General features: G+C 40.9%; 1 protein-coding gene across 3 annotated transcripts in view; it reads right to left on the reverse strand.

The window, feature by feature from the left end:
• The window catches only part of LOC136884448 (uncharacterized), a 115,826-nt gene continuing 99,764 nt past the window's right edge, over positions 1-16,062 (reverse strand). For all 3 annotated transcript variants that reach the window (XM_068230201.1, XM_067156635.2, XM_067156651.2), the window contains 2 exons: positions 1,217-1,849; positions 1-362 (listed from right to left, as the gene is read on the reverse strand). In XM_068230201.1, the coding sequence (XP_068086302.1) occupies positions 219-362; positions 1,217-1,849 (777 nt within the window). In that variant the 3' untranslated portion in view covers positions 1-218. The remainder of the gene's footprint in view (positions 363-1,216; positions 1,850-16,062) is intronic.

Raw genomic sequence — 16,062 nt, forward strand, 5'->3', positions numbered from 1 at the left:
TTTTCTTTATTGACCTAATTATGGTACATGCTAATTATATTTACATCCCTGTAATTAGTTGATGTCGATTGCATTACAGAACCAGTATTGTTTCATCTAAGCAAAATCAGTTTAAAAAATTCAGTTTTCATCACAATAAGAATAAGCTCTTTTCTTTGTCTTGCGGGGGTCGTTTTATTCAATCATAACTTTGAAGAATTGAATGTATGTTTCCATGGTTACTCTGTACCTGTTTGACCAGAGTGGGTCACTGTGTTGTCAAAGTACCGTTCTCGTTGACCTGCAGAAGGAAATGCTCCATACTGCCTGCTAGCTTCATTATCACCTCTCACAGAGTAACCATAACCATAGTCTTTTCCCTCCTGAAATCAGATACAATGACATATTAAATTCATTTTTTCTTACAAATGCCATTAGAACTACAACATACCATGATATTAATTCTATGTTTGAATTTGTATTTTCAAAACACACTTATTTGTATTGTCTTCAGCAATGATGAAGTTGGGCATTGTGGCCACCTCTGTTTAAAAAAAAAAAAAATCTGATGATGAGTGATGGTATTACAATTTTCATTGGTACAGATGAAAATGTATTGATTTTACAGTTAGGAGATAGGCATATTAATAACTGCCAATAGTAAAATAATACAAGTTTGGATCTGAACTAAATCTAGCTTATAAAAACTGGTCAAATTATTAGGCTAAATACTCACAGAATGAAGAAATTCCTGATACATTGCTACAAAGGAGTATACATAAAATATTTTTGAAGACAACTAGCAGGTTTAATGGGAATTTGATCCATGTATCCCTCTGAATTCATAGAAATATTCATAATGGTGGTGGAGTTTATTGTTTTAGGAGGAAGTACAACTTAGCAACTAACCTCTCTTAACAATGATCATAAGGGAAGGTTTGACCGTTCAAAAATGAAGTTATCAGCAAAAGAAAGAAAAATGTGTGAACATGAAAGAATATGGCGAAGAGTGTCATTTTCATGCCCTCTGCTGCACTTCCTTGTCCTTTGCCAATACCTTAATTCTTCAAAGGATAGGACCTCTTCATTATTTAACCTGATTAGTGTTAGGGAGGATGGCTGCTTGGTTGTATTACACCTTAAAACTATAATCACCACCACCACCTCACTGTACCCTCTGATTTGACTAGAGGATTAATCATAATAATATTGATATTATGTTTGTATGGATACTTACAACATTGACTGTGTAAGATGGGTTCTGTGAGTGAGTCCTACTGGCAGGGGATCGATGTTTCTCAGTGAATGTCCTTGCAGTAGGCAAGGCCACTTCAGTCTCACTTACTCGCTGTGATGAGTATCTTTGGCTTTCAGGCTGGATGAAACGTGCTCCAGGTGAAACAACTTGGTCCTCATACTCATTGCCATCTTGATAATTCCTTGGAGAGTCATGTTGGATAGTTTGCTGTCTTAAAGGAACTTCAGCAGTCGTTGAAAAAAAGGAATTGTCTGGAACTGGTAAGTTTCGTGATTGATCATAGGTAATAGCTTGAGGATTGAAGTAACCATCCTGGCGAATAGTATATCCATCTGCTGTTAGAGGTGCTTGTGGGAAGACCACAAAGAACTGACCTCTCCCATTTGAGAAGAGTTGCCGTTGGTAAGCTGTAGAACGAGAACCATATGCAGCACTGGAAACTCGTGGAGCAACTGCTTCAGGCACAGGGGCAGCTGCATAGGGGATGACCAGTTGGTAGCTAGGTAGAACAGGATTCTGCAGAAACTGACGACTGTGAATTGAAGATAACTGAGGCGGCTGAAGAATTACTCCGTCAGCAACCATGAGGGAGATCAGGCAAAAACAGAACAGCTGAAAAGAAGAGATAAATATTAGTTCTGACAAAAATGTGGTTGACAAGAACATTATTAGAATTCATGCAATGTTTATCTGATTTTCAATACTTTGTGCCGCATTTCTGCTGTTGTCTCGTTTAGTTGCAATCAGTTTCATATACTGCTTGTGTGTGCAATTTTCTAACTGTGTTGTTATGATAAGTCTTTTGGTGAGAGTCGGTCTGAGTAGTTCAGACGGTAGAGCACTGACTTTCTGATTCCAAGTTGGCAGGTTCGATCGTGGCTCATTCCGGCGGTATCTGAAGGTGCTCAAATTTGTCAGCCTCGTGTAGGTAGATTTACTGGCATGTAAAAGAACTCCTGAGGGACTAAATTCTGGCACCTGTGCAACTTCGAAAACCATAAAAGTAGTTGAGCTTGATAGCTGCAACCGCTTGAGTGCGGCCAGTATCCAGTTTTCAGGAGATAGTGGGTTCGAACCCCACTGTCGGCAGTCCTGAAGATACTTTTCCTTGGTTTCCCATTTTCACACCAGGCAAATGCTGGGACTGTATCTTAATTAAGGCCACGGCCGCTTCCTTCCTACTCCGAGCCCTTTCCTATCCCATCGTCGCCATAAGACCTATTTGTGTCTGTGCGACGTAAAGCCAAGTTGTATTATTATTATTATTATTATTATTATTATTATTATTATTATTATTATTATTATTATTATTATTATCATCCGACTCATTGGCTGAATGGTCAGCATTGAAGTCTTCTGCTGAGGGGGTCCCGGGTTCGATTTCCGGCCGGCTAGGGATTTTAATCGCTTCTGATTAATTCTTCTGGCTCGGGGACTAGGTGTTTGTTTGTCCCAACACTTTCTTCTTCTTCATACAACCTGTGTCTGGAAAGTTCGGTGAATGGTCGCCTAGTTTGTACACCGTGCTAGTTCGGACGATGTGCTCGCGCATACGCATTGCGAGACATGACACCAAGTGACCCTTTCGGTCAACTCTACACAGTTAACGGAGTTGAACGCTGCAACACATCGCACGGAGTCAGTGTGAAGACTCGCGTCATTGCACAATGGAGTGCAAACCGGAGCAACGCGTTAACATGAAGTTTTGCTTCCACCTAGGCAAAACGGCAACGGAAACACACGCAATGTTAGTGCAAGCTTACCATGCTCAAGCAGTGAGTACAAAGTGCGTTTTTGACTGGTTTAAACGCTTTCGAGATGGAAAGGAAGGTGTAGAGGATGAGGCGCGTTCGGGTCGACCAACCACAAGCACATCTTCAGACAACATCGAACGAGTGCGACAGATGCTTGCGAATGATCGGCGACTGTCCTTACGAATGATAGCAGATGAAGTGGGTGTAGGCAAGGACAGTGTAAGGACCATTGTTCATGAACATTTGAAAAAGCGGAAGATATGTGCCCGGTTTGTACCGCACAACTTGACAGACGAGCAGAAGCAAACTCGGATGGAAACGTCGGGAGATTTCATTGACGTTTGTGACCAAAATCCGGAGGTGTTGAAAACCATCATTACAGCAGACGAGTCGTGGTGCTACCAGTATGATCCGGAGACCAAGAGACAGTAAATGGCGTGGTGTTCAGCGTCTTCTCCGCCTCCCGAGAAAAGTCGGCGTACAAAGTCTAAGATAAGACAATGCTGATCGCCTTTTTTCGACAGCAATGGTGTCATTCATCATGAATTTGTACCCTAGGGTACAACTGTCAACACGCAATTCTACGAGGGAGTTTTGAAACGGCTATTCCAACGCATCAGACGGGTTCGGCCTGAACTGTACCGGAGTGGACAGTGGAAGCTCCTCCACGACAATGCCCGCTCGCACACCGCGATCCACATGACCCATTTTCTCGCTGAACGCCAGGTGATTTTTCTTTCACACCCTCCGTATTCTCCGGATTTGGCGCCGGCAGATTTTTTGTTCCCCCCCCCGCCCCGTCTTAAATCAGCCCTGAAAGGCCACCGTTTTGACAGTGTAGCAGGTATCCAACAATGCGTGACAAGGGTTCTCCGAGAGATTCCAAAAGAAGCGTTTGCTGCCAGCTTCCAGCAGCTTTACAGTCGATGTCAAAAGTGTGTTGTAGCTAACGGAGATTACTTTGAAGGCCAGTAAAGGAGTTTTGTGTGTAACTTACGTTGTCTTTATTTCATGAGACCATTCACCGAACTTTTCAGACACAGGTTGTATTCATACAACACTCTACACTATAAACCACCACAGAAACATGCAATAGTGATTACATCCCTCCATATAGGGTTGGCGTTAGGAAGAGCATCCGGCTGTGAAACAGGGTTAAATCCACTTGTGCAACACAGTTCGCACCCGCGACCCCCCAGTGGTTTAGTTGGGCCGGAACGTCGTTCCGGAAAATATTTTCCCGCTTTAGAATGACGTAAGATTTTTACATTCAGTAAGAAAATCTTATAATCTATACATAGCGCTGAAACGTTAAACTCTAGCGGATTAATATCGAACCTTACGGTTTTACACTCCTGGGCGGTTTTCTGGTTCTCTAAGGTTGGCTACATTGCTACTGGATTCGGAGAGCGGGAAGTGAGCACAACAACCTTCTTCCACTTGTTATGTTTGTGTGAATCCAAGTGAATCCAAAATATTTACCGTACAATGAGATGGGTAGTATCGAGCCAGAGAACTGTAAAAGCTGTCTGGGAAAACTATAGTGCACTAGTAAAACATTTTAGTGAGGCCAAAAATGACCACCAGAGAGACTCCCAAGAAAGGGCAAAATTCCACGGTCTAGATAGTATGTTAACGTATGTGGACTTCCTAGAAAATATTGCAATTATGTATCTATACATAGCGCTTAAACGTCATGGGTGTACTCTTGTTGAGTTAGCTGATTTGACATTAGAGTTGCAGAAAAGAGAGGCAAGTCTGACAGAGGCTCGAAATGCAATCAAGCGCACTATAAAACTGTTTGAATCTATGTGTAACTCAGCTTCTGGACAATACTACAGAACAGTTCTTAAAGCAGCAGAAAACAAAAATTTTAGTAACATAGGATTACATGATTCTTAAAAAAAGTTGCAAAAATTGACAGAAAGAAGTTTTGCAGAAGTCTTGTGAACAATTTAAACAACAGGCTTATAGAAAATGTGCCCACATCATCTCATCTTGGTTCCAGCTTTAGTCAGCAGAGACATGAGAGAATGACAAAAGTTATCAGTGATTGAAAGGTACTATACAAAAATAATTGGCCCTCCACTTCTACTTTGGCTATCTGCTATGGTGATGAGAGTGTTGGCAACCTTTGTGAATTTTTCCACGTGTCAGACTAGATGAGGTACATTAATGTTTTTAGAAAGTATGTCGTGACCAAGGAAATTCCAGTGGAGCTGATTCCTTTAATCAAGACTGTACAGAACATTCCCATCTCTTCAACAGAAGCTGAAAGAGCTTTCAGTACCATGATGAGATCCTCACCGAAAAGAGAAATAGGCTGCTGGTTACAAGATCAAGCGGTCTTATTTTCATAAGCAGCATTAGACCTCCTGTGCATATATTTAACCCACAACCATATGTCAAGTCATGGCTACTAAAGGGGAGATGTTCAGCTGATGAAACAACTTGTCAGAAACATTTTGACACCCAATAAGAGTCCATTTGGAAATTGCTGAATTAATAAGGTGAGTTCCTGTAAATATTTTGTTCCAACTAAATCACTGGCGACCCCACAGATGTGGGAAAAGCAGTAGAATAATAATCATAATAATAATAATAATTATTATTATTAAACTATTATTATTATTATTATTATTATTATTATTATTATTATTATTATTATTATTATTATTATTATTATTACACATATATGTGCTAAGCTACTCACTTTCACATTTTCTATCCAACCTTCCTTGGTCAACTCTTGCTTTCTTATTACAGAGGGTTATTGCAAACTTAGGCCGTCGTAGTGCAGAGCTTCTAGGGGAGAGACTGGAATAACTTACCAAGGAAGATGTTCAATAAATTTCCAGTTTTTTTGCAATCATTTAAGAAGAGGCTAGGAAAACAAAACATACGGAATCTGCCACTGGGCGACTGCCCTAAATGCAGATCAGTATTGATTGATTGATTGATTGATTGATTGATTGATAAATTTGAAAATTAATGTATTCACCTTTGAGGCTATTTTAGTGAAAACAATTCCTTTGAAACGTAGTTATTGTGTTTATTCAAAACACTTAATGAAAATGCCCCCTTGGGTCTTTTGCTCGTTTCATACGCGATTTCGTCAAGGAGGAGTGAGAATTGGGGGGGGGGTCTTTTTCTAAGTAGTTATTGTAATAAAATTTACGGGTATTTTAATTATATTTCCTCTTCCTCTTTCCACTGCTACTGATGCTGAAGTTTTATTATTATTATTATTATTATTATTATTATTATTATTATTATTATTATTATTATTATTATTATTATTATTATTATTATTATTTAATGGACAATGGAGAATAGCATCAAATGAAACCGTTTGTAAGGAAATTGAACCAGTATCGAGCACGATTAGGAAAAACCATACCGGCATATCATTCTTTGGACATCTTATCAGAACACTTGGCACCAGAATTAGCAGAAGAATAATTGAAAACTAATGGAATAACAAGACCAAGATTAAATGGATCACGGAAATTAGGGAGGATATTAAAGAACTACAGATAACAACAGACGATCTCAAAAACAAAACAAAAAATTAAGGTACATCAAGAGACACACAAACCAGGCTACAGACAACGATCAGTAAAAGATCTAATGGGAGGGTATTTTCAACAGAACAAAGGAAGGCATCATCTCTCAAAATGAAAAGAATATTGGGCTGATAAGGAATCAAGAAATCTTTTGTATAATTGACTAGAGTGGTCCAATGTAGGACATAAAGTGTAAAATAAAATAAATAATAATATAACTACATATATATTATATTATTATGTATTATTATCATATTGTTATTGCTACTATCAATGTTAGGCTACCATTACTTCGCAGGCGTTACTTTCATGAGTGTGGGAAACTAACGAACAGATTCAGTTAATAATATTTATTACCCTATACATCGTTTTATGTTGCAACTAGCGAAACATAATCGTTATCGACGGGCCGTTTGACGTAAACGCGATTTTCACGTCTTGGCCGCCGCGGGATACTTCTATTAGCTTGTATTAGGGAGTCGGTGTGTTCGAACCGCACTATCGGCAGCCCTGATGATTGTTTCTCCACGGTTTCCTATTTTCATACCAGCCAAATGCTGGAGCTGTGCTTGAAAACGCCCTTCCTATAGTTCCAGCGCCGCTGGAAACCTATACTTGTTAGTTCGACTTACAAAAAGAAAAGAAAGTTAAGTTATCCCTTGAATCTTCCTGTGACTCCCCAGTCTGTTTTGTGATTCTAAATGTGAAGCTTGGTTATTTTAACTGGCGTGTGGCCTCCAGAGGGGCTGGTGCAGTTCTTTCGAGTTGACACCCATGGGCGACCTGCTCGTGTGTGTGGATGGATTCCGAGCTAGGATGAAATTTTAATATTGACGGCACAAATATCCAGTCACTGCGCCAGAGGAAATAACCAGTGAAGGTTATTACCGACCATTGTCGGGAATCGAACCTGTGATCCCTTGGACCAAAGGCAAACATAATCTGTTTACTACGGAGTTGGACGTGAAGTTTGGTTAAATATGTCTGACAATTTTCCCATTACAGAAGCTAAACAGAGACACAAGTACCGACGGGAATGATTCTATTTATATAAATGTGTCTGGTTTCTTTGCTGAATGATCAACATAGCGGGTTTCGGTTCTGAGGGCCCCAGGATTGATTCCCGGCCGGTCTTTGGATTTTAGTTGCGTCTGGTTAATTTCTATGTCTCTGGACTGAATGCTTGTATTTTTCTTAGTACAGAACCCTGCTTCAGATACAACGCACCACGCTGCCAACCATAAACTCGTAATCATTATTACATCTCCCTACATAGGTTGATGTTAGGAGGGGAATTTGGTAGTAAAACTGGACCACATGGTTTCCCATTTTCACGCCAGGCAAATGATGGTGCTGAACTTCAATTAATGTCACAGTCGCTTCCTTTCCTCTTCCATCGTCCCTGTCAATCAATCAGTCACCACATCTGAATTTAGGACAGTCGCACAGGTGGCAGGTTGCCTATTGTCTTTTCTTAAGTAATTTCAAAAAATTAGAAAATTTATCGAACATCTCCCTTGGTAAAATATTCCAATCCCTAACTCCTCTACCTATAAACGAATATTTGCCCCAATTTGTTCTCTTGAAATCCAACTTTATCTTCATATTGTGATCTTTTCTACTTTTAAACACGCTACTCAAACTTATTCGTCTACTAATGTCATTCCACGCCATCCACTTTTAAAAACAATCAGACTTATTCGTCTACTTATGTCATTCCACGCCATCTCTCTACTTACAGCTCGGAACATACCACTTAGTCGAGCAGCTCGTCTCCTTTCTCCCAAGTCTTCCCAGCCCAAAGTTTGCAACATTTTCGTAACGCTACCCTTTTGTCGGAAATCACCCAGAACAAACCAAGCTGCTTTTCTATGGATTTCTTTTTCCATTTCTCGAATCAAGTAATCCCCGTGAGGGTCCCATACACTGGAACCAAACTCTAATTTGACCGGGCGAGTTTCCATGCGGGTAGTGGCGTGCAGCTGTGAGCTTGCGTGCGGGAGGTAGTGGCTTCGAATCCCACTGTCGGCAGCCTTGAAGATGGCTTTCCATACTTTCCCATTTTCACACCAGGCAAATACTGGTGCTGGACCTTAATTAAGGTCATGACCACTTCCTTCCCACTCCTGGGCCTTTCCTATCCCACCGTCGCCATAAGACCTATCTGTGTCGGTGCGACGTAAAGCAAAATCGTAAGAACAAAACAAACCAAAACACCCTAATTGTGGCCTTACCAGAGACTTATATGCCCTCTCTTTTACATCCTTACTACAACCTCTAAATACCCCCATAATCAAGTGCACCGAGCTCGAATGCTGCAGTCGCTTAAGTGCGGCCAGTATCCAGTATTCGGAAGATAGTGGGTTCGAACCCCACTGTCGGCAGCCCTGAAGATGGTTTTCCGTAGTTTCCCATTTTCACACCTTAAATAAGCCCCAGCCGTTTCCTTCCCACTTCTAGCCCTTTCCTGTCCCATCGTCGCCATAAGACCTATTTGTGTCGGTGCGACGTAAAGCAACTTGCATAACCAAGTGCAGAGTTCTATATCCTTTATTTACAATTCCGTTTGTGTGATTACCCCGATGAAGATCTTTCCGTATATTAACACTTAGGCCCTTACAGTGATCCCTATGAGGAAATTTCACCCCTTCAACGCAGTAAGGGAAACTGAGGGGGACTTTTCCTCTTTGGGAAACTCACAACCTGACTTTTAACCCCGTTTACTAACATACCATTGCTTGCTGTCTACGTGCAACGTAAAACAAACAAGAACAAGAAGGTCCAAGAATCAAGTCTAAATTTGTGACACTTATCTAACCTGCAGCCCTACCAGAATGTGTGAAAAGTGGCAAAGAAAGAAAGAAAGAAAGAAAGAAAGAAAGAAAGAAAGAAAGAAAGAAAGAAAGAAAGAAAGATTGATTCTTTATTTGCTTCCTTCCCGATCTTTTTCCAATTGCTCGGGGTGGGTAGTATATTTGGATTAAGCCCAGATTCACGGCCGGGTGCTCTTTCTGATACCAACCGTACGCAGTACATATATTCTCTATTTCACGTGTTTTTGTGGTGGTTGGTAGTATGATGTATTGTGTGTAAATGAAGAGTTGGATGTTATACGACCACAAACTCACAGTCTCTGAGGTAAAAGAATTAACCATGTGCGGCTAAAATGCATATCTCGGCTCGGCCGGGAATCGAACCCGAGGCCCTCTGAACCGAAGACCGATATGCTGATCATCCGGCCAAGGAGCCCGACAAAGGGAAAGAAAAGATACAAGTTGCGTGAAATAATACTGTTCACTTACCGTTGACTGATCCATGTTGCTGCGACGTCTGATGTCCAGCTGATTCCGGTGGTCGGGTTTTATAACGGACTGAGTCCTTGCCGGTCACTGCATGCTAGGATCACTTTACTTCTTACCATGAGAAGTTGATCAGATTGCTAGCCCACGGCAGAGCTTACAGAAATAGTAGAGCATTATGATGCTTTCCTAATGGACCATAGTGAACATTCAGCCTTGAGGAGTATGAAGGCGTTGTCAATTCAAGTAACGGTGACTGGTTTAACAGTGAGAAATCTAAGCATGGTGAAACCTACGGTTGTCGATATACATTCTGCTTCGGATTACTTTTTCACTTTCAAACAAACGTATGTGCACATATACAAGCCAACTGTGGTAATTATTAGAATCGTGAATAGTACAAACTCATGGTTAAGGGGAAAGTATTTTCTTGACAACGTTCATATCTTAGTAAAGCTCGGATTTGTGTGTCCTAAAAACTCTGGAAATATCTCCGCACGTATATTCTGAAAATATCAGGATATGACAAAATATTAGAAATGTGACTCATAAAAAATTAAATATTTTCCTAAATTTACTTAGAGAAAAGTGTCTGCGTTCTCGACATTCTTTTGTCCCTTGTATTTTGACAACGTACTGCTTGTGAAACCCATTACCTTTTTTTTTGCTAGTTGTTTTACGTCGCACCGACACAGATAGGTCTTACGGCGACGATGGGATAGGAAAGGGCTAGGAGTGGGAAGGAAGCGGCCGTGGCCTCAATTAAGGTACAGCCCCAGCATTTGCCTGGTGTGAAAATGGGAAACCACGGAAAACCATTTTCAGGGCTGCCGACAGTGCGGTTCGAACCTACTATCTCCCGAATACTGGATACTGGCCGCACTTAAGCGACTGCAGCTATCGAGCTCGGTCCCATTACTTTCAAAAGTCATTTAAACCACAAAATATATCAGAGGAAATTAAGTGCAAAATAACCAAGCGCAAACATTATGAGCACAAATATGTAAATTATAATTATTGCCGAAGTTCGCCTCTGTGGTGTAGTGGTTAGTGTGATAAGCTGCAACCGCCGGAGGCCCGGGTTCGATTCACGGCTTTACCACGGAATTTGAAAAGTGGTATGAGGTCTGGAACAGGGTCCACTCAGCCTCGGGAGGTCAACTAAGTAGAGATGGGTTCGATTCCCACTTCAGCTATCCTCAAAGTGGTTGTCCGTGGTTCCCCACTTCACCTTCAGGCAAATGCCGGAATGGGCTCGGCCGCTTACTTCCCTCTTCCTTGTCTATCCCTTCCAATCTTCCCATCCCTCTACAAGGCTCCTGTTCAGTTTAGCAGGTGAGACCGCTTGGGCGAGGTACTGGTCCTCCATCCGAGTTGTATCCCCACGACTCAAAGGCTCTCGCTCCAGGATACTGGCCTTGAGGCGGTAGAGGTGGGATCCCTCGCTGATTGCGAGGGAAAAACCAACCCTGGACAGTAAACAGATTTAGAAGGAAAGACAGATTTATACTCTAAATATACCAAAATATGATATAAAAACTTGGAAATGTGACTCATAAATAATTGAATACTGTCCTAAATTTCCTTAGAGGATAGTGTCTAGGTTCTTGACATTCTTTTGTCCTTTTTATTTTGACAACATGCTGCTCGTGAAACCCGTTTCCGTACTTTCAAAATTCATTTAACCACAAAATATTTCAAAGGAAGGTAAGTGCAAAATGAGCAAACACTAAGTAATTCGGCATTATGTACACAAACATGTAAATTATACTTGCTGAACGGATAAAACCATTAAAATATGCTTTTATACAATTTTTTTGTCTCCAACATGACAACAATAACATACGAAAGCTTTAGCGATACTGAGAAAATGAGACTTTAAAGTTTAAAAATTGACTGTGTTTGAACGATAAAGAGATTCAAACAATTATTTACTACGAATACCTTTATTAGTTAAGCACATACTTAAGCGTGTTTTATTACATTTGCACCTCTCCATCACTAACAAAATAAAATAAAAACTCCTATGGTGTACACTCAGCCGCACAAAAATTGGCCGTCGAAAAAGATGACTTTCTTTCAAAATCCTCTTCTCTGAAATAGGCCATCGGGTATCCACAGTTTACGAATAACCTCGCATTTAGAGAATGTATGCAACTAATATCTTTGCTGGGCAATTATTTGCGGTTGAATGAACGCACGTTTTCGCCAAAAGGGTGAATTACTGCAATAATGACTTGTCTACTTTGTGAAATTCCCATCAAATATTAGGTAAACAACTGAGAGTGCTTGCCCTAAGGAGCCTCAACTTACAAATTATGCATTAAAATAATAAAAGGTTTCTTTTCATTCCACACGTAGTTTGCACTGGTCACTGTTTTTTTTAATTTCCTCATATAATCTTCTACCTTCATCTCCAGAGAAGATCCTTGTGCTTTTCCACTGAAATTGGCAATAGACCTGGAAGAAAGGAACAACATAATCATTTTTTCTCAGTGTGATGTGTTTTCTAATCTACTGTAGGTACAAAGTGAATCGTTTCTACTTATCTTGGCAAGCTTTTCCCGGTAACACTAACTCATCGTTTGAAGTAACGCTTGCTGCAATGACCGAAGGGTGCTGGTTACACTTATTATTATTATTATTATTATTATTATTATTATTATTATTATTATTATTATTATTATTATAATATATAATTCGCTGGGGCCATCAAGGACCACGTTAAGTCTTGTTGCATTTGACACTGAACTTGGCCTTCTTTAGCGCCCAAATTTCCCTCATTCTTTGTGAGTGGGCCTGCTTACGCTCCTCTGTCCAAGGGGCACCATGTTTTCTCTTCGGTTGCTCGTCTCGGTTTAGCCCGTTCGTCATTATTTTCTTGCGGAAGAGATCTCTGTTAAGGGCGTCTTCAGCTGAGATATGTAGCATTTGCAGGTCTTCTTTGGTATTTCTAAACCAGGGAATTGTGGTTTTGGGGTTTGAATAAAAAAAGTGAAAGATTTCTTAAATTTCTTCCGTCCATTCTTTTCAGGTGACCGTAAAATCGTGCCCGTCTTTTTCTGATTGTGTCGGTAATTTTCTCTATTTTGCTGTAGACTTCCTTGTTGGATCTTTTTTGATGGATTCCATTTCTGTACTTTGATCCCAAATTTCCTCACAATTTTGCGTTCTCTTTTCTCCAGTTCTTCAAGGAGTCCTTTGTTGGCATTTAGAGACAGGGTTTCGGCTGCATATAGAACTACTGGCTTTAGAACTGTTTCATAGTGACGTATCTTGGTGTTTTGGGAAAGGCATTTTTTGTTGTAGATTGTGCGGGATGTTTGGTAGGCTATTTCTAGTTTGCGTACTCGCTCCTGAAGCGCTTCTTTGTCCAGTCCATTTTTCATGATGATCTCACCCAGGTATTTGAATTTGTCTACTCGGGTGATGTCCCCATATTTTGTATGGAGATTTGGTGGAGCCTCTTTGATGTTAGTCATTACTTCTGTTTTCTCAAACGATATCTGCAAACCAGTTTGTTCGGCAATTTCCTTTAAAATTTCAACTTGAGCTCTAGCGGTTTCTATGTCGTTTGAGAGAACAGCAATATCATCGGCAAATGCTAAGCAGTCTGTTGTGATCCCCTTGGATTTGGTTCCTATTCTCAATGGACTGTAGTTGGTTTCCTGTAATCTCACCCGCCAGGTTCTGATGATCTTTTCAAGAACACAGTTGAAGAGTATCGGCGATAGCCCATCACCTTGTCGGACTCCTGTTTTGATGTCAAAGGAATGCGAGAGACATCCGTGGAAGTTTACCTTGGATTTTGTATCGGTCAGGGTGGCTCTAATTAATGCCAGCAGTTTCAAATCAACTCCAAATTCATTTAAGATGTTTAGCAGGACTTCCCGGTCAATGGAGTCGTACGCTTTCTTAAAGTCCACAAAGACAGACACATACTGCTTGGACCTTAGTGTACAATATCTGATGATCGTTTTGAGATTTTGGATCTGTTCAGCTGTTGAGCGACCTTTTCTGAACCCTCCTTGGTATTCACCTATTTGATGTTCGACTTGTGCTTCCAAACGCTCCAGGATGGCAAGTGATAGAATTTTGTAAGTCACGGGTAGCAAAGATATTCCTCCGTAGTTGTTGATGTTCTTCATGCTGCCTTTTTTGTGTAATGGATGGATCAAAGCTATTTTCCAATCTTAGGGTAGAGTCTCCTTGCTCCACATTTCTTCTATTTGCTTTTGCAAGATATCAAGTGATTCCTCTGAGGCATATTTCCATAGTTCTGCTACTACTGAGTCTTCCCCCGGCGCTTTGTTATTTTTGAGACGGGCAATGTGGCGCTTGATTTCATATCTGTCGGGTGGTCTGGAATCTGGGTACCTGAGTAAGAGTTCCTTGGTCTCAATGGGGCTTTGCGGTTTAGAGCAATTAAGCAAATTCTTGAAGTAATCTGCCAGAATGCTGCAATTTTCTTAATTTGACGTCGCCAGTGTGCCGTCCTTTCGCTCAAAGCATAGAGATGGTGGTTTATAGCCAGTGAGTTTGCGTTTGAAGGCTCTGTAGTACTCTCTGCTTTCATTCTTCCTAAAGTTTTGTTCTATCTTTTCAATGAGAGATTTTTCGTATTTACGTTTCTCAGTTCTGAACACCCTAGCTGCTTGGGCACGTTGGGTTTTGTAGGTTTCCCAATCATTTTCTGATTTCGTAGAGTAGTACTGTTTCCACGCATTGAGTCTTTCTTGGAGGTCTGATTCGCAGGTACTATTCCACCAGGCATGCTTTTTGCTTCTCTTGATTTCTGAAACATCTTTGGTGGCCTCAACAAGGAGACTTTTGGCGTTGGTAAAGTCACAGTCATTTGGTCTAGCCTTCTTCTGGAACTCCTCGACCCTTTGCCGAAGTTTATCATTGTCGAAGCGTGTGATCTGTTTGATTGTCTTCCTTGTGTTTGCGGGAATTGGTTTGAATTTGGTAAGAGACATATAATGATCTGAGGCCACATTGATGCCTTTCTTTACCTTGACATTCATAATCTCAGGGCTGTTTCTCCTGGAGACTGCAACATGATCAATTTGGAACTCTCCGAGAGCTTGGACGGGAGAACGCCAAGTCATTTGCTTTCTGGGTAGATGGCGAAAGTGGGTCGACATGACCTGCAGGTTGTGATTTTCGCAAATGCACACCAGTCTTTTGCCGTTGGGATTGGTTCTTTTGTGAGCAGGGTAATTTCCTATAACTTTCTTGTACTTGAAGTCACCCAAAAGAAGCTTGACATGGTGTTTGGGGATTTTGTTTAATTTTTCATCCAGTAGGTCCCAGAAATTATCAACTTCGTCTGGATCAGACTTGTTCTTATCGTTTGTAGGAGCATGTGTGTTAACTAGGGCGTAGGTTTTGTTCGCGCATTTAATTGTGAGTATAGACAATCTGTCATTCACAGGTTCGAAATTTGCAACCGATTTAAGGATCTTGGTTCTAACAGCAAACGCTGCTCCAAGCATCACAACTCCATTGAGGATTCCTCTTTGCGTTTTGCTCTTGAAAAATCGGTAGCCTTCGGATTCAAAAATCTCTTCATCTGGGTACCTTGTTTCCTGTAGGGTCATTATGGATATCTGATTTTCGTGAAGAGCTTTGGTGAGGGTTTTCAGCTTGCCAGTTTGTGTAAGTGAATTTATGTTGAAAGTTGCTAGAAAGGTTTTAGATTTTGGCCTGAGTTTTTGACTCTTCGAGGTACACCGAGACGCTCCGACTCGTCTCTTGCATGATGTCGAGTCTCCCCCAGAATCCGAACGAGACTCGTGCGCCGTGGCGTTCACGACGAGGGATTTATCCGAAGATTTACCCCCTGGGGTATGTTTCTTGAAATGTTGTGCCATCATTTTTATTGACTTGACTTTGCTTTGGACGGTTACCCATCCTTTTACAACTAGGGTTGTTAGCCCTAGAGGTTGCCTCAAGATGTTTTCTGGCTTCTGGTCATTTACCAGTCTTCGCCGTAACCCTGGCAAGGGACCAGTTTTTTCTTCACGGTGGTATTTTATTTCCCTACTACCCTCTGACTCTGCTGGCGGCAGAGCCAGCGAGCTTCCCCAATTCCAATGTGACGCGCCCGATGGAGGTAACCGGTAAATCCCCACACGGGTATTATTATTATTATTATTATTATTATTATTATTATTATTATTATTATTATTATTATTATTATT

The sequence above is a fragment of the Anabrus simplex genome, chromosome 1, assembly GCF_040414725.1.
Source record: "Anabrus simplex isolate iqAnaSimp1 chromosome 1, ASM4041472v1, whole genome shotgun sequence".
In the NCBI taxonomy this organism is placed as follows: domain Eukaryota; kingdom Metazoa; phylum Arthropoda; class Insecta; order Orthoptera; family Tettigoniidae; genus Anabrus; species Anabrus simplex.